The sequence below is a fragment of the Xenopus laevis genome, chromosome 2S, assembly GCF_017654675.1.
Source record: "Xenopus laevis strain J_2021 chromosome 2S, Xenopus_laevis_v10.1, whole genome shotgun sequence".
Classification (NCBI taxonomy): Eukaryota; Metazoa; Chordata; class Amphibia; order Anura; family Pipidae; genus Xenopus; species Xenopus laevis.
This window is the reverse complement of record NC_054374.1, coordinates 67097435-67116338: the sequence shown is the minus strand read 5'-3', so window position 1 is coordinate 67116338 and position 18904 is coordinate 67097435. Positions and strand designations below refer to the sequence as shown.

General features: G+C 38.1%; 1 protein-coding gene across 1 annotated transcript in view; it reads left to right on the top strand.

Moving 5' to 3' along the window:
• Window positions 1-284: 284 nt before the first annotated feature.
• The window catches only part of LOC108709519, a 43847-nt gene continuing 25227 nt past the window's right edge, over window positions 285-18904 (top strand). The window contains exons 1-3 of the mRNA XM_018249441.2: window positions 285-734; window positions 14817-14922; window positions 17328-18481. Coding sequence (XP_018104930.1) covers window positions 487-734; window positions 14817-14922; window positions 17328-18481 — 1508 coding nt within the window. The 5' untranslated portion in view covers window positions 285-486. The remainder of the gene's footprint in view (window positions 735-14816; window positions 14923-17327; window positions 18482-18904) is intronic.

Genomic DNA, 18904 nt, shown 5'->3' with positions numbered 1-18904 from the left:
GGTGTGTGCAGGGAGCAGAACCCTAGCACAGGAAAATAAGACAGAACAAATATTCATAGCTCTGCAAATATATGACTTCTTATACAAATACTGATTGGCTAGCATTCTGTTCTGTACAGTAACACAGCTTTGTGTGCATAAACCCCAAGTCTAGTGCAAGGAAGTTACACATTTAGTTAAGCCTGTACATACAATATGCTCTGCATACCCTAAGGCTCCACAAGAAGTAAATCTGCCCCCCGCCCTTGAAGGGAGTCTTTCAATCAGCTCTATTCCCACACCTGTGTGTGTCCCATGTGACAATTGGAGCCTGAGGTGACAGATGAGCGTCTGCATCCTGCTGCTTTCCTCCCCCTTCTCCTGCCTCGGGCTTCACAGCCCTTCCCTCCCATTCCCCTCCTCTCCATCCTCGACCTGCCTGAAGTGAAAAAGAACTGTTCTTCCTATGGTCCACTAGTCACTGTCTCTGTGGTGGCAAATCTAGCAATGTCTTCTGGTTTGTCCCACCTGTCAGATTCCAACCTGGCTTCTCCCACCATAAAAAAGAAAGGTATAAAGAAGAGGCTGGTTAAACTGTTCTCCAAGAGTGAGGGGAACCTGAAGGAGAAATTTCATACAGTCGGTGATGGAAACAGTTCTTTCGCTGAAGATGCTTCAATGTCTACTGTGGAAGAAGGACATTTGGTCAAAAAGGGCAGGAGCAACTGGAGTGAGAAGAGGGGGAAAAAGGAAAGGTAAGTAGTTGACATAAGAACAAGGGAGGGACACAGAAGGGAGAATGCAGAAATACTCAATAACATGAACCTTTGAAAATACTATTCAAGCAGAGTTATACATCTGCACTTTTATTCGTTTGTTTGATGTATTTGTTCCTAATATTTGTCCTATTATACATGCATGCGTATATGTAATGCAAATATTTTTCTGAATGCAGCTAGTTACATAAAACCTGACATAAAACAAAACCTGAAAATGGTTTATGTGAAATACTTAATAACAGCCCACTCAAGAGCAAAGAAACATAGTTTGTATAGTATTCACCATATCCAGCCATGTTTGATAAGCACCTATGCAAGAAACTGTTGACTGTCAGAACTAAGAACATACTCCAGCTACACACTGTATATGATAAGGTCAGATCACTAGATCTTGTAGTAGGTGTGTTCTTCAAAATCTCAAGTTGTCTATATTCTTGTGTTGCATGGTTATCAAACAAAGTATTTTGGCCATACCTGGCAGGAACCAATACTCAACTAATATGATATTGCAGGTAGCCCAGATAGCAGTGGCCAAGCAATGGCCAGAATTAAGTGTCTGAGTCCTTTTTTTTAACCCTATACATGAGGCATTAAGCTGTTAACCTGGTAAGACTGAGTGGATAGACATTGTTGGTCTGTGTTTAGCATGATATTATTACGCCAGACACATGCATAGTAATAATACAATAATGTATTCTTGGCTTTACTTGTCTTCTAAATGTGTTCATTGTGTTCAGGTCCAGGCTGGGATTGAAAATAGGTCCTGGCATTCCAAGTAAATGGAGGCCCAGACAGCCCCTACCAGACCACTAAATAGTGGCTGTCTATGGCATCTTACAGAAGCATTTGCCAGAATTCACATTGTTAGTCCAGGCCTGATTGTGTCATACAACATTTTACATTTCTGAAATGTCATGTTCATTCTTGGAACACTGCAATGCAATGCTATGTGTGTGCAGAATTCTGGGTGTATAAAAGAAAATAAGTTGAATTTATTGTAGCATTGTGTTTATGGCTATGAGAGAGAAATCCAATGTTTGCTTTATTCTCTAGATCTTTTCACATGCTACACTGTGTAAACAGCAAAGGCTCAGTGAATGTCATATACACACCTTTATGTATACAGTATATTGTATGGTAATTTGTACTGGCATTCCCACTGAATTTACAAATAAGAGGTCACCCACTAACTTTTCTTCATATTAGTGTGCCAGATATTATATTATAGTGACCAGAATGTCTGCAGAACCCAAAGATGCATACTAAACATTAGATATACAGATATGGGACCAGTTATCCAGAATTCTTGGGATCTGGGGTATTCTGGATAAGGGATATTTCTATAATTAGTATCTCCATACCTTAGGTCTGCTAAAAAATAATTTAAAATAAATAAATAAATAAATAAATAAACGCAATAGAATTGTTTTGCCTCCTATAAGGATTAATTATATCTTAAAGGAACAAATCAGAGTGAAAATAAAAACTGGGTAAATAGATAGGCTGTGCAAATAAAAAATGTTTCTAATGTAGTTAGTTAGTCAAAGACATACATGATTTCTTAAGCTGGCTATATACGTGCTCATAAAAGCTCCCTACTCAGTCCTTCTGCACCAAGTTGTCAGCTTATTGGTCAGTGTATGGTGCCAACTGGCCTACAAGACTATATCCGGAGGTTGGTGAATTTGCCCCATGATGTTTAGAAACCTTCAGTATCCATCAGTATGGGGACCTGCAATGGATAGCTTTTTGAAGGCCCTCAAATGGTAGACACCCAAAAAAATAGGACAAAGCAGCCTATGGTCATACAAGTCATGCAGTCTTATAGCAACCTATTGTATCCCTGTTGTAGCAGGGACACTAAAATTGCATAAGCATTGTTGTAATGTTCATTTATAGTGCAGGGGTAAGGGGAACAATCAGTCCAGGGGCAGTTGGAGCATGTCAACAAAGTGTCATTCAACATTTTGCAGGAAAGCCATGTGTTTTCTGTGACCACCTTAATAACTGCCACTTTCTAGCCTTATTGTACCTGGAACAGCACAGTCTATTACCAATGTGCAGATGATAAAATAAGACTCAGCGGATGGATAAAGAAGTTTATACAAGGTGAAGCAGGTGAAGCAGGATGTTACTACGGCCAATGGCACATTAGACATTATAAGATGTTTTGTCATCCAAGTCCTTTCCAACTCAGCAGGTGGGCCACATAATGCTTAAAATACCCCCCCCCCTTCATTTCAACTGCTATAATTTGATGTGCAAGTCCATATGATTGCAATTTAGATCGATCAGGCTCAATTTCAAGTGTTTTTCCACCCATCTGCTAAACTGGAAATCATTAGAGAGCCAAAACAACCTAAATGCCCATGTTCCATTACCCATTAAGCACAGACTGCAGGGTTGCAGGGTATTTATTTACCATGCAGTATTATTTTTTTTCTTTTCTTTTGTCTAGTAGGTTACCTTTAGATTATACATCTACTGATTTTGTAGCAATTGCTGCTATTCATACTTAGACAAAAAGGTAGGTGTTGTCCTTACTCATGTGTAAATAGAAATCCTATTGGGAGTTCTTTTACTGTTTTTGTTTGTGCTGAAATAGCAGCGATTCTATTGTCGTGTCAATTGTATTGGTTTGGCTGATGGTAATTGCCTGCAAACTTACACTTACAAATACATTGTCAGTGGGTAGTACTTCTGCCTCTCTGTATTGGGGTCATGAGTTTAATTCTGGCCCAGGCACTATCCACAAGGAGTTTGTCTGTTCTCCCTGTATCTGCATGGGTTTTCACTGGGTAATCCACTAGTTTCCTCTCAAAATCATACAAGCATGTTAAATTGGCCCCTGCTCAGTGTATTAAATATTGCATTGTCAGTTCTTAAACAGACATGGAACTTAGTTTGTAGATATTAATTGATTTTATAGTTGAGACCTATGGAAGGCCGTGCCCAGAATTGAAGCATAATTGTAGTATTTCTTTAGTATTCCCTGCAATTGCATCAACATCTTAATTAAAAAAAGGGTTCTTTTCTTTTTTCTTGTATATTGCTATAGATTAGGTCAGGCATGTCTAAAGTCAGGCCCGCGGGCCAATTGCGGCCCATTTTCAAATTTACACCGGCCCCCAGCCTCTGTCATGAAATTAATAATAATGTGGCCCCCAGCACAGTGCAATCAGGAATCACGTAGTCATAGCAGTAATATTTGGGCACATGATTAGTGAAATGATCGTCTATACTGCTGCCTGTGTGCTGAAGGTGTTGACAATAGACACGTAATGGCACGTAAAGACGCGCCACTCTTGCATACTTCTTTAGGGCTGAAAGTGCAATAGACGTCCTGACGTCCCAGTACAGTAAACTAGAGACGTATGCGAGAGCGGCGCATAACTACGTGCCATTACATGTCTATTGCTAACACCTTCAGCACACAGGCAGCAGTATAGATGATCATATCACTAATCATGTGCCCAAATATTACTGCTGTGGCTATGCAATTCCTTGTCTAAATGAGATATAAGTCCAAACAGACTCCACTTCTACACTTCCTAAATTCCGTGTACGCGTATATCTCCAGGAGTGAATGATCCTGATCACAAGCTAGCTACCTCAGAATGAATGTCAGGCTGAATGGTCGGCCCTCACACATTTTCACCTCACTAAATCTGGCCCTCGTTGCAAAAAGTTTGGACACCCCTGATGCCTTTGTGCAAGGTAGCTTGATACAAGTATAACAAATATTTAAATACACTCAGAGGCAGAACAACTAGTTACTTTGGGAAAAGAAATGCATGAGAATCTTTGGTAAACATAACCCATTTGCTAATACCCCCCCCAACACACACACACATTCAACCACACATACTGTATTTTGATGCCCACATATCCTTCAAGAAACCATAACTGAGGGATATTATACATAATAATTACCAATTTGAGTTTATGGAGAGGCTTCAGCATTGTTATCCATTCACTGCCTTAAAGTGGTGGTTCACCTTTGATTTAACTTTTAGTATGTTATAGAACACTTCTTATAGTGTGGCAATCTTAAAATTGTATCTCTTCATCTCTTACTGAATAAAACACAGAGTTTCTTGTGGATGGCCAAATCTCACATAGATCTGCTTATATGAATCAAATGATTCTTCATTTTGTGGTGTATGTGGTTCTTCTTTTTCATATCCACTTTATATTGTTCTTTTGACATGAGTAAAAATATAGCAGTTAAAGTATAGTATAAATATGTATATATGTAAGGGACCTGGCACTATTGTCTTTAATTAGATGCACTGCAGGACTTTTTAGGCACTTGGCAGTTGATATGCATCTGGGCACATCTGGCAAATATGTTGGATGCTCAAAATACACATTTTTTCATTAACCTTAATATAAAATACCAAGCATATATGTGTATGTGTCCTGGATTGTGGAGTGAAATATGTGCTGGCAGGTAGGTAGGATAGAAAATGAAATGAGGAAATATTAATGTCTCATCCTGTCAATGTTATTCTTCATACAAACTGTATATTGCCTGTGTATATAATAAATGCCATTCTCTTTGGAACATTCTCTAAATGTTCTCATAACAAGAAAAGATTCTCACAGACTTTTATATGTGCCTTTTGAAAGGAGAGCTTAGATAAATATGATTCAGTGTTAATAGAAGAGCAAGCTAGAAGAAGCAAAGGGTAGGATATTGTTATGTTTTGGTTAGCCGAGGATGAGTAGGTTATAACAGTGCTTTATTAGCAGAGTCATGCAGGCATTACACAAAGTAAGCTTTCACTTTCACTTTTAAGCTACCAGGAAGTATGCACAGTATGTCTGAACACAGTGACATCTACATGCCATTTGTATAAACACCACATATTCCCCCTATAGTAGGAAAGCATTTGGACAACTATAATAAACAGCAACAATTAAACAGTATGCATTTTAAAACAATGTTATACATTCTTCACATCACAAAGTCCTTGGTCCATGCAGGTAGTTTTCTGATTCTCTCAGTACGCCTTATAGGTTCTTTTTCTTCAGGCCTATTGCAGTTGACATCAGGAGTAGGAAACTATCCTTCATCAAATGGAGCTTCTCCAAATTCATATCTAACAGGAGCAAGCTGACTTGCATTCCATATGCATCCATCAGACAGTTTATATGTGTATGGTCCTCACTGGCGTCTCACTTCAAGTGGTGTAGTAAATTTAGATTGTCCTTGTTTCAGTATCCCTGGTTTCTTAATTCTGACTAAAGATCCCAGGTTGAAAGTGCACTTCTCTTGCACCACGTTTTCTGTCAGTATAAGACGTTTCACAATGGCAGACCATTTGTATAAACACCACAGATATAAATATTAACATTATTTGATGTAGTTGTGACACTATTCCAATTTCACTGAGAAATGTCTAGCCTTACTGTATTCTGTTATAATGTGGTTATCAGGTGCCTTAATCCTGCGGTATTCTGGAATACACAAGCAAACTAAGAGTGTAACAACAATCAAATAACATTAGGAGAATTCAAGATGTAAAAATGAGAGTTGTCTCACTATCTTGCACTACCAGCAAAAAATTTCTATGATGAACACAATCCATTAATCTCAATAAGTAATGAACAGTTGTTTCACCCTCAGTATATATTTAGCCTTTGTGAAAACTTGCAATTTTATTTTGTGCCCCCAATTATGACCCTGTGCAGGTTTTGGGACTGAATCATTTTAGGTATAATGTAGCCATGTAGAACATAATAAAAATGTTTCCCACTTTCATATATGATTGTCCTGCCTTTGTATACATTGACCATTTCGGTCTACCTCCATTTTGTGATTACTAGCTTTTTATGTCCCCTTTTATGTCTTCTCTATTGGTTGCCTGCAGGTTGGCATTACTCTAAGTATTCTCCAGGTAATACATCCTACATGTATCTAGACAAGTCTCTTCTGGTCCACTCTGCTCCAAACACTCATATCCAGCTGGGAGTCCAACTCAGTACCTCAACAGGCCTTGCAAATAAACTATGTTTTGTGTTTGTATCCCCCTTTTATAGCTAGGCAGTGCAGGAGACTACAAAGCTATAAAAATAATGAAAATTATAAATAAAGGGCACACAAGTTCCTTTCCTCTTTTCTTCCTGCTCCCAATGCTTCTCTTGCTTTCTGCCTCACTCAGCATGGTATTGATCTGAAACCACCAGGGTACCATTAAGGGGGGGGGGTTTCATACACCCCCTACAATATATACATGTGTCTTGTTTAATAAATAGGTCAGCTCTAAATTTACTTTTAATATGCTCTAGATAACAGTATTATGAGTAAAGTTTTCATTAGACTAATTTTCATTTTTTTTGGTGGATTATTATTATTGTTTGTAGTAGAAGTAGTAGTAGTAGTAGTACTTGTTATATATACCAACCAAGGCATTATTCATCATTCATAAGCCTTAGACTTGGAATTTCAACTGCTATCTGGTTGCTAGAACTTACACTAGCAACTTGACAGGAAAGCAAGTCAGAATGAAGATTAATAAAAGTCTCTAAAGAAAGCTGAACCCAAAAAAATCGGTTTGTTAGGGTCAGCGACCTCAACAATGACGTGGAATGTTCACTTGTGGCTTGGAAATGGGTAAAAAAGTAAGGTTAATACTTCAAAAAACCTTCATAGATATAGTCAGAGAATGTAATAAAATACTCATAATGCAAAAATGTGTTCTTTGTGCAAATGTAATGTAACTTTTGCGAACACAACAACCCTTCCAACAGTGGAAGAAAGATTGTACATTTATATGAATTTTTAATTTGTATTATTTTTTTATTATTATCGGAAAGGTCAAAATTACGTGTGTGTACTGCATATGTATATATACACAATATAGACACAATATAAAACACAAATAAACACAACTATACACAATATACAACACAAAGACTAATAAATATTTAATTCATATTCTCCATATGTATAGATAAACTGCAACCCTCTTCACTTTCTAGTGTTTCTATTGTTTGTGTTCTTTGCACAAATGAATGGAACAATAGAAAAGTTCTGTCCATTCAGCCAATGGGCCGATCAGCTATAGAGAGTACCGGATGTTGAATTTAGGGCCAGAACTAGGGGTAGACAGAAGAGGCACCTGCCTAGGGTGCAATCATGATAGGGAAGAGCTGGGAATGTACCTGTTAAAGGGTCTCCTGTCTACCCCTAGTCCGAGTTTGCTCCCCTCTGTCACTCTCCCCCTCCATCCCTCCCCTCTGTTGCTCGATCCTTCCTGCCCTCTGCTGCTCTCCCCTCTGCTACTCTCCTCTGTTACAGCGCGTGCGAGCGCACTTTCGTGGTGGCCGGTCAGGTTTCCTAGGACTCCCATTTGACTTGGCCCTGCCCTGGTTGAAAGCAAGGATTATTTTTGTTATTTGGCTGCTGGTATGCTAAATTTTGTACAGATATGGGACCTGTTATCCAGAATGCTCCAGTTAAGGGTTCTAATTTGGATCGCCATAACCTAAGTCTACTAAAAATATAATATAAGCATTAATAACCCCAATATGATTGTTTTTACTCCATTGAGCGTTAATTATATCTTCATACATATGGGATCAAGTACAAGGTACTGTTACAGGGAAAAAATAATAATAATAACGATTTAGTTGCTTAAAATGAATTCTATGGGAGATGGATTTCCTGTCAGTGTAGGACTGGGCCACCGGGATACCAGGAAAACTCCCGGTGGGCCCAGGTGTCAGTGGGCCTCTTGCTTATAACCATTTAGCCTATTTCATGGTCATTCCCTATTCCTTTATGGGAAAAAAATATGTAACAATGGAAGGATAAAGTATAGTACGTAGCCACTCTATAAAAGACTACGAGAATAAAGAGGTTGAGCGAGGGGATGAGGAATAATAGTTTGCAAAGTGGGCCCACGGTCTATGTTTTTTTTGTTGGGCCCACAGTCTAAGGTTTTCTGGAGGGCCCCTGGCAGCCCAGTCCGACACTGCTTCCTGTAATGAGTAACTTTCTGTATAATCGGTTTCTGCATAAGAAATGGCTAGGATCTTGAGGCCCTTAGCCTTCCTGCACTTTCATCTAACCTTTAAAAATCAGCAATTATGTTGTTATACCACCTGTGGCGTACCTAGATATTGCTGGGCCCCGCAGCAAATTATTCTCAGGCCCCCAAATTGTCTACAAGTTGACCTGTTTTACCAATATTTAATGAAATTGTATAAAAGCCATGTTCTAGTTAAAGAAATCCAAATCTATGAATTCATCGCTAGCACTTCCTTGTACATACCTTGCTAAAAGAATTATCTACTCTTTCCTTAATCTTTAATCTGTCTTTTGTAATGAATTTAAGAAATTTGGTCTGTTATCTTTTACAATGTAATTATTTTACTGTAATTCTTGTAATTCTCATGCTTTATTGTTATTCTAAAATGCTCAACCTGTCATTTATGCTAAACCCTATGCTATTTAACCTTCCCATTCTCATATTTGTCTAATCCTTCTGTACAAATGACTAATCGTTTTCTAAGTTATTTTCTGTTATCTCACATGATCTTTTTTTGCCATCAGCACATTCCAAGATCAGCCTTTGAGTGTGATATTAAATGACACGGCTACTCCATATTTATTTGAAGGGACACCATTGACTGAAAAAACAACTGAGTAGAAATACCTGTAAATGTAATTTGATGCAGTCCATAACATGGTAGAAGACAATTCAACTGAATAAACTTGAAGCAGTTTGGTTTCTGCTTCAGGCTATGCTCCCAAGGACAAGTGTAGCTGCATGTCTCCCTGGCAAAGTGTCAGTTAGAATCCCAGATCATTTAGAAGAATAAGAAACACTGCAAGAAAATCCATTTAGAAGGACTGCACTGATTGTTTATAATGCAAATGCAATCAGGTAGGGCAGGCACTTGGCTGGTTCTCAGTATCCCAGATCCTTTTATGCTGATACCAAAATTCACACTTGCACATTTCCAGCTTAAAAATTACACTGAACTAGAAGGAACTTGGTATGTGCTAGGCAGCTATTAATTCAGAAAAACCATCGGTATATAGCGTATTGTGTACAGTAGTACATATGCTTTTATGCTGGCTGTCTGTAACTTTTTAACTGTATGGTTATTTTGCAACAGGTAGTAGTGATGGGCGAATAAATTCACCCGAAATTCCACGTTCCACTGCAAGCAAATGAATTTGTGAAACTGTGACCACAATTTGCCGGCAAAAAATACACTGCATCAAAAAAAAAATTCGGACGGCCATTGACTTTAATGCATTTGCACCAAATAGTCGCGCGTGTAAAAATTGACGATTGCATCAAAATATACGCGCGTCAAAATTATTTTGATGCCCATTGACTCCAATTAGTTTTGCAACGAATGACTATGCAGCAGTTTGTTTATATGAACTATAGTAGTCTTTCTGAAGCAAACACGTTAGTTTTGCTAGTGCAGGACATCATCATTATGCAGTATTTTATTGTCTTTCCTTTCCCACATTACTCTTTCGCCCTCTGTGGTCAAGAATGACCCCAATAATCAGTACTCAATGTCACATGACTCACTGAAATATATGTATTATAAGAACTGATGAACTTCCTGTTAGTGACGGTCGAATCTGTGCCATTCTTCGCTGGAAAATTTGTGAATTTCGCTGGAAATTCGTGAATTTCGTGGTAAATTTCGCTAATTATCCGGCGAAGAACGGCACAGATTCGACCGTCACTAACAGAGAGTACATCAGTTCTTATAATACATATGTTTCAGTGAGTCATGTGACTGATTATATATATACTGATTATTGGGGTCATTCTTGAACACAGAGGACGAAAGAGTAATGTGGGAAAGGAAAGACAATATAATATAATGGTGCCCTGCACTGGCAAAACTAATATGTTTGCTTCAGAAAGACAACTATAGTTCATATAAACAAGCTGCTGCATAGGCATGGGGGCAGTCATTCAAGCACAGGATACACAGTAGATAACAGATAAGTTCTGAAGAATTCCATTGTATATTACAGAGCTTATCTTTTATCTGCTGTGTATCCTGTGACTTTTCTCCTTTTTCAGCTTTGAATGGCTGCCCCCTTGGCTACACAGCAGCTTGTTTATATAAACTATAGTAGAGTTTCTGTAGCAAATACACCCATTTTACCAGTGCAGTACAACAGTTCATTACTTTAAAAGACTTTCATTTTTTTGTGTTACTGTTCCTTTTCATTCTGACATGGTCTCCTGTCTGTAGAAGTGCAGGTGGCGCTGTTGTTACAAAATTAATTATATTAAATATCTAAATTGCAAAAGAGCTTAGAATAGCAATTCTACATTAGTTTTACAAAAAAGCTTTTCTTTAAGTTTTTCTTGCTGTGAAGCACAGGTGGATTCTTTGGTCCTTTTACATGGCAGTAGTTATGTTTATGTTAATATTCTATTCTTCTGAACAAACATGTGAGTAACATAGTAGAATATTGCATTCCAGTTCTTCTGGTTGTTGCTAGAAAATTGACACCATAAAGAAATGACATGTGTAGGATATTAGCGTGGAGGAGATGGTGTAGATTAAGCAGCAATTTAGGGTCTGATCCAGCCCCACTCACTCACTCTGTGCTGATGACTTTGGTGGTGCAGCGGCCTATTTTTATAAAAGTAGTTTGCCAGTCTGAACCTGACAAAATGCTCTTCTGCTAAATTGGTGAATATTCAATATTTTGCCCTTGTAAAAAAAAGTTTTTTTTTAACTCAGTTGTTTTCAGATAGTTTATCATAAATAAAGAGTATTTTCATTTGCGCTCTACCTTTTGTGACAATTTTTCTAATGTTAAAGTATAAAGTTTAATTTTTTCACTTTCTTATGTCTTTATAAAGTAGCTCAGGGGGGGGGGGTCAGCGACTCTAACTGTTCTAAATTGATACATTTAGTTGATACATTTTTTATGTTTGTCCCTGCTGATAAAAAATAAAAGATGGAAAGCAATTGTAAAAAAGTGTGTATTTTTGGTGAACAATCTGAAAACAACTGAACTAAAAAAAATGTTTGGAAGGTGAACAAACCCTTTAATATTCAAAACTTGTAGTTCTTTCATATTGTGTTTTGTTTTTTATTGAAAATACACCAAGCTTTAACGTTCACCCTTTATTAAATATGTCTATTATGAAAGATTATGTAATAAAAGGTACAACATTTGCTACAGGCTTTTATAGAAGGTAGCATTTACCGGTCACCTTAATGATTGTGCACAGCCCACTGAGACAAATTAAAGAAAGCATAGGAAGGGAGAATGGAGGCAGGAGAAAGTGATAGATTTAAAAACAATGGGTCAAAGGCAAAATGTGTGAGAAAAGAAAATAGATATTAGACATGTAAAATACATAGAAGGAGATAAGGAGGTGGGTTAAATAAATGAATGATGACAAGAGAAGGAAAGAAGCTGAGTCTTTGTTATGAAGCCTGCCAGAAATAGAGCACACTAGAATATTAAAAATAATTGCTGTATTATTTAAATACGAACATTTCCCTTGTAGTTTACAAATGTTATGTTGACTTGATAGAGATGTCAATGTGGCCACTTCCACTCATATTATAATCACATCTTATTATTATAATTAACACATATTTATAAAGCAACAGCATATTTCTTAGCAATGTAAAGTGCAAGGGTGTATACATCACAAGCACATTACACACACCATTACTGACCAGGACATGTGGTATAGAATGTCAGTAATGCTTCCTGTGAATCAAAAACTATGTCCAGATGAACATTAATGAACATTAAATCAGCCCTGTCATTGCTGCCTGCCTTAAAGCGATACACTGTATTAAAATATTTGATATCTTCTTGTGAGCAGCATAGACCTACACTGCAAATTGCACTCATTTTTTACACTTTGCACCCTGCATTTCACTTTTCAAATAAGCCCAGGAGGTATTGAAAGGATGCATCTTGGATGCAATAAAGGTCAGGTATTACTGTGGCTTAACAAATGTATATTAATAATAGATGTCATCGTAACCCACAAAGTATTTCTCTGTCTTCACGTTGATGCAGAGGAAGGAAAACATACAGTGAGAGTATACTGTATATACAAAACAAAAGGACTATAGAAAGTTGTCATTTGACAAGGTGTGGTTTGTTTGTGTGTCAGGGACTCAGAAATCTGTACTTTCCAGGAAAAATTATACTGGAGGGCTGCAGAATGGTTTTCTATCATATATTAGCATAATTCGGCATCTGAAGGAATGAGTTGATCGATGATATGCAAAGTAATGCACTGGATGGTTCAGGGCAAAGAAAACTGGTGGAACAACAAGTAATACTGCCCTGTGTCTGAGAAGTACAGTACAAAAATACTGATACAGAGAAAGCAAGTGAAAAGGAGGAGGTGCAAATGGTAGAGTGAAAAAACTGTAATTATACAAAGAACACCTTGTGCCTCCAAAGATACCCCAGTGTCTCCCCATCTTCTTTTCTGCTGATTCACTGCACATGCTCTGTGCTGCTGTCACTTACTGGGCTTAGGGACAGGGGAACAACATACTGAATATATATTATAAATGTCACAACAGAAGGCTGATTAGTAATAATTCAGATTAATAGTACATGGCCAGAGGCGGGCCTGGCTGGCCAGACGCCCTAGACAGCCCAGCCAGCCAGCTCGCCCCCCATCCCTGACTTCAAGCGCATGTGCAGCAATTGCGCATACGTGGCATCGGCGTTAGATTTCTCATGCATGGCAACAGCGACAAATTTGAAGTCCTGGATCATTACTACTATAGAGATGTAGAACCTTTAGGCTGGAGCAATAAGATCAGTATATAAAATATAGCATTTTTAGCCATATTGATTTTTTTGTTTAGCTCTCCTTTAAAGGAATTGTTCAGTGTAAATGTAATGTATAAAGGCTGGAGTGATTTGATGTATATTATGTCACTCAGAACACTACTTCCTGCTTTTCAGCTCTCTTGGTTACCCTGGCTACCACGCAGTAACCAATCAGAGACTTGAGGGGGGCCACATGGGTCATATCTGTTGCTTTTGAATCTGAGCTGAATGCTGAGGATCAATTACAAACTCACTGAACAGAAATGTACCATGTGGCCCCCCTTCAAGTCGCTGACTAGCTCAGAGTTATAGAGCTGAAAAGCAGGAAGTTGGATTCTGGCTGTTTTATTAGATATCCAGTCACTCCAGCCTTTATACATTACATTTTTGGCTAACTAACTATATTAGAAACATTTTTTATTTTGCACAGCCTATCTATTTACCCAGTTTTTCTTTTCACACTGAACTATTCCTTTAAACAGCCAGCAGTGGCAGATCATGCCCCTGTGCCACTTGGACCTCAGTCTTGTGGTTTCTTTAGGAATTTTTTTTTAAACAGGCGTTCTTTTTATTGATTTTGTTTTAACGGGGGGGGGGGGGGGGTACAGAAGAGAAAAGGGGGGGGGGAGGGGAAAAAACCCAAACAGAAGGTTACAGCAGCAGTTATATCAACTTTTATATTTTCAAACTTGTCAGGCTGACCCCTGGCTTCATAGGTCAACTTCATTAGCGGGAGCATCTTGTTAACATAGACAGACCAAGTTGCTTTTTTAGGTGGAATGGGGGCCATCCATTGCATTATTATTATAAAAGTAGGGATGTATGTGGTGACTTTCTCCCAGTACCTAGATACGATAGGGCACGTCCATACCATGTGCCAAAATCATCCATCCCTTTCTCCACACCTTTTACATGTGGGGGAGGGTATTTTCCCCATTTTGTGGAGTCTGTTAGGGATTCGTTAGGAATCTTAATACAAAAAAGGGTTTTATTTTTTATTGGTTATATATGTATTCATGAATGAATAAAGTGCCCCCTATTGTAAAATATACAGCTAAGTGCTTTTATAATGGTCATGGAACTTCAAGGTGACGGGAATTACAGCACTAAGTAGTGATTATAACAAGTACATTTTATAAGGATATAGTTTACAGGATATTCATGGCTCGTTTGTATTTTATATATAATATCAATGTGTAATATTGTCAGTATAACCTGATGTCTTGTTATTACAGGAGTGGTGCAGAAAATGAGAGGCAGGGATGGGGCCATAGTCTCCCACACCTCAGATATCACAGAACTGAAGATTCCATGTTGAGAAGATCCAAAAGAGCATCAAAGGTCAGAGGAAGGAGTTTAGTTGCCTAGTTTTTCTACTGTTTTGTGCTAAAGCACAGGGTGTAGCTGTTTGGTTATATAGTGTAATACTGTATCATGCCATCTACTGGTTTAACTAGGGTTTAGCTAAAGCCTCAGTTTATATCTGTGTGTCATTTTGCACTATGTGCTTATTAATGGCTTATTTATCAGCACTGGGCAAATTTGCAGTAACCCATGGCTACCAGTCAAATGATTAACAAACAACTAATCAGTTATAGGTTGCTATAGGTTACTGCCCAGGTGCAAATGTGCCTGGTGTTAATAAATGAGCCAGGGAACAGTTACATTGGCAGTTATACATGGCTTCAGAAGGCACTCTCAGTGCAGCTATTTAGTGTGGTTTAAGAGTCATTAAAGGGCATCAGGTCTGTTTATATGTAACGTGTCCCAATAAACTGTCATTCTTTGCCAATGAGTCACTGCAGGTTTCTACCTTTTGCAATACCTATTTCCAGCACACAGGATTCCTGCCTCACATGCAAGGTATGATTTAACAAGATCAATTTAGTGCCACCCTAATACATAATTTCAGCAATAACTCAATTAGCAAACAATAGACTTGCATTAAAGGTGGCAAACTGAGGTTCGCCTTCCTGACACTACACAAAATCTTAAATTCCCTGAAGTTCCTCTTTCTTCTTGCACATCTAATTTGGTTAGGGAAATGTTCTGTTACTGAATATATACATTTATCATACAATATCATAATGTCAAGAAGCTCTGCATCTGCATCTTAGTGAATTTGTGTAGTTACGTCCCTTCGCCAGAGCGCAACTTCGCTAGGCATAAGGGAGCGAATTACCGGAGTCTATCTTCTTTGCTAGCGAAGTTACGCCTAAGCCCGTTACTAAATTGGTGAAGTAACAAAATGATGTCACACTGGTGAATTTTCGCTAACGTTAGTCACTTCGGCCTTTAGTAAAACTGCCCCACTGTGTCCTTGCGGGGGCAGGTGCAGTTTTGCATCTGGGCCCATGATCCTGTAGTTATGCCACTATTTGTAAAAATGTCTTACCTTGGTCACTCTTCTCATTATTCCTGTTAATTGTTCTTATCTTAAAAAATCTTGGACCTCTGTAGTTTAAAAGCTCACATTGTAGAAATAACTACAATCTCAGCCATAAAGCATGCCAAAAATGCTGCTTTTTGAGAGTTAAGAAGGCCATACATGAACAGTTTTAAGCTGTCAATGTCTTTAGACTAAGTCTGCCCATGTATGGGGCCCTCCGACAGGCCAAAAAACAGCCAAATATATACAGCTAACATTCCCCTCGCTGTGTTGGGCCCCTAGACCCTCATGGTGGGCATATCAAGGAAAGCTCTGCCTTGGTTTCAGTTTATGGGCAGCTTTAGACAGCACAAAGGTGACTACAAATTTTTGCAAAATTTAGGTAAATTTAGGTAAACTTTGTTTTAATTCTTTAAAAAAAAAGTAACTTATTTTTAATTGTTTACTAAACACTACATATTGTTTACAGTTACACATACAAAGCTTTGTTTTTGAAAACAATATCCTTTAAGAACAGAAGACACAAGGATAACCACATGGTGTCATAAGAACATGAACCATCTACTGTTAAAATTTTTTACAAGAGATAAATTGTTGCATGATTTTGTCTTTTTCTGTATATCCCAGTTTGCTGGAATTTCCTGGAATACATTTCTAGGCAATATAACCAGTATCCTACAAAAGACGCCAGCCTACATAAAGAGTTAATACGGAACAGAAGAGGCATAGCAGGGCAATGTTTATTCATTGTCCATGAGTAGGGTGCATTCTATTGTGATTTTTTTGGGGAATTGCATGAACAATAACCTTTTTAAAAAATATTGTAGGTTATTTGCTAAAGTTTACATGGTGCTGAGTCAGAAAAAATGAAAGGGTAATAAGAAAATGTTTACATACTAATAACACCTTTGAAGAAACCAGTGGTATGGTTTCTGGATAAATTATGCTATTTTACATTCATTTGCCAAGTGCTTGCACCTTAATGACTTTAGTAAATTACTACCCCTTTACAACTGTCATTCTGAATAATCCAATACTGTATTCCCTATTTTTAACTTTTTAACTATTAGACTATTACAGCCTGAAACTAATGTACTAACATCAGTGCTAAATCACCAGTGCAGTTACCAATAGCAACAGTTATGGCAAATATCTGGTTGTTTTGGTTAACTGCAATTTAACATTGATCTGCATTAGTATTTACCCTGAGTTTCTTTTTAACTTTCATAAATGTATTGATTTTTAAAATTCTTAATTTATTTCTGCCCTATCCAGCTCACCTTTTCCTCAGCTATCCCTTTTCCTCTCTTTTTTTCTTTCCTTTTCCTGTAATTTCTCTCACTTTTCTATCCTCCAGACCCGATTACTTAGTTCCTCCGAAATGAATTTGCCAGCCTCAGGCTTTCTGCAGCGTTTTGGGAGTCTGACCTGGCGCAAGAAGAAGTCCAATGTCTTATATGGCAGTGGTTTGGTTTCCCCTGGGTCCACAATAGTGGACACTCACTGGTCCTTGGGTCAGCTGAACAGACCTGTGGATAGTGTGAGCGATCTGAAGGATGAGCGGCCTAAATCCTGCTATGTGGAAGCTTTGTTTCCTGACTCAGCACTGGAAAGTGCAGATTTATGTCCCAAGGACAATCAAAATATCCAAAGAAACCTAGAAATGTCAAAATCTTTTGATTGTCTAGAAGATGATGGCACTTTCAGTTATTGCTCCATTGAAGTGGATGCTAGGGATACAGATGCTCAGCTGCAGTCCTTTAGGGCTTCAAATGAAAAGGAGGAGACAAATGAAAAGGTGTGCCTCCCCTTTTGGGTACAGAGCATGCTCAATGAGTACATTCCAGAATATCATAAGCCGCAGCCATCACCAGTTTTGAAAAAACAAGGAGACGCTGAAGAAGAAAAATGTCTTCACAGTGAATTGACTTGCAACACATTACAAGTTAAAATGATTGAAGAGCAAACCAATTCAGTCCCTCGTTCCCCTTCTAACAGTGACAAACCCCTAGAACCAAATCAATACTCTCTAACACATCCCAAGTGCCCAAGTTTCCCAAATGATGAGCAAGATACACCTCAACTAAACCCAACTTATCCAGCTGTCCAAGAAGACAAATTAGCGCAGAAAGTAACTGAAGCCTTCACAGTATCTTCAATGGAATCCCCAAAGCTCCATGTAAAAGATCAGTTTCAAACACAAGCAACTCCAGGTACACATAAAGTCCGTTATGAAATCATAATAACCATGACAAAAAAAGGACAGATGGATGAAACAGATGTGCCTGAGTTGGGAGGGGCCATGTCAATAGGAGAGGAACTTGTAGGACCAGATCTAAACCTGTCACCTTCATTGGAATGTCAGGCATGTGGCCATCATAGGGCGGGTGCTGCAGCACTGACAGCTCAAGCACACACAGAGCAGCCTAAGAAATATACAAACCTGGAGGATGAGAAGAACTCTGAGCAGAAGAGGGGAGGAGAAACCTTTGTGAGGGCACATCTGGACAGGTAAGGAAAGACTAGATCCCCTGCAGTTACCTAGAAATAACAAATCTGTGTGGGGAACATATATTTACAGGTCAGAGGGAAAAAAATCAATAGATTTATTGAAAGAGAATGTAAGGGATAGAAAATCTGCTTACAAAGCACTGTCTAAATTATTTTAGCTTGACTTCAAACAAACATTTGATATGATAAAATTAGATATACATTTGTGTTGACTAATACAATGTAACAACAGAAAATATTACAGTATACCTGTGTAGAATTAGAAAGAAAATCTGATACAGGAGAAAGCCATACTCTTTTTTCCCCACCATATAATTTTGCATATAAATGAGTGCTGGTGTTTTTCAGTCTCTTGTGCTTGAAAGATGGATGATTGATAGATGTTATACGCTATACATGATCACTTCAAAAGAAAATATATTC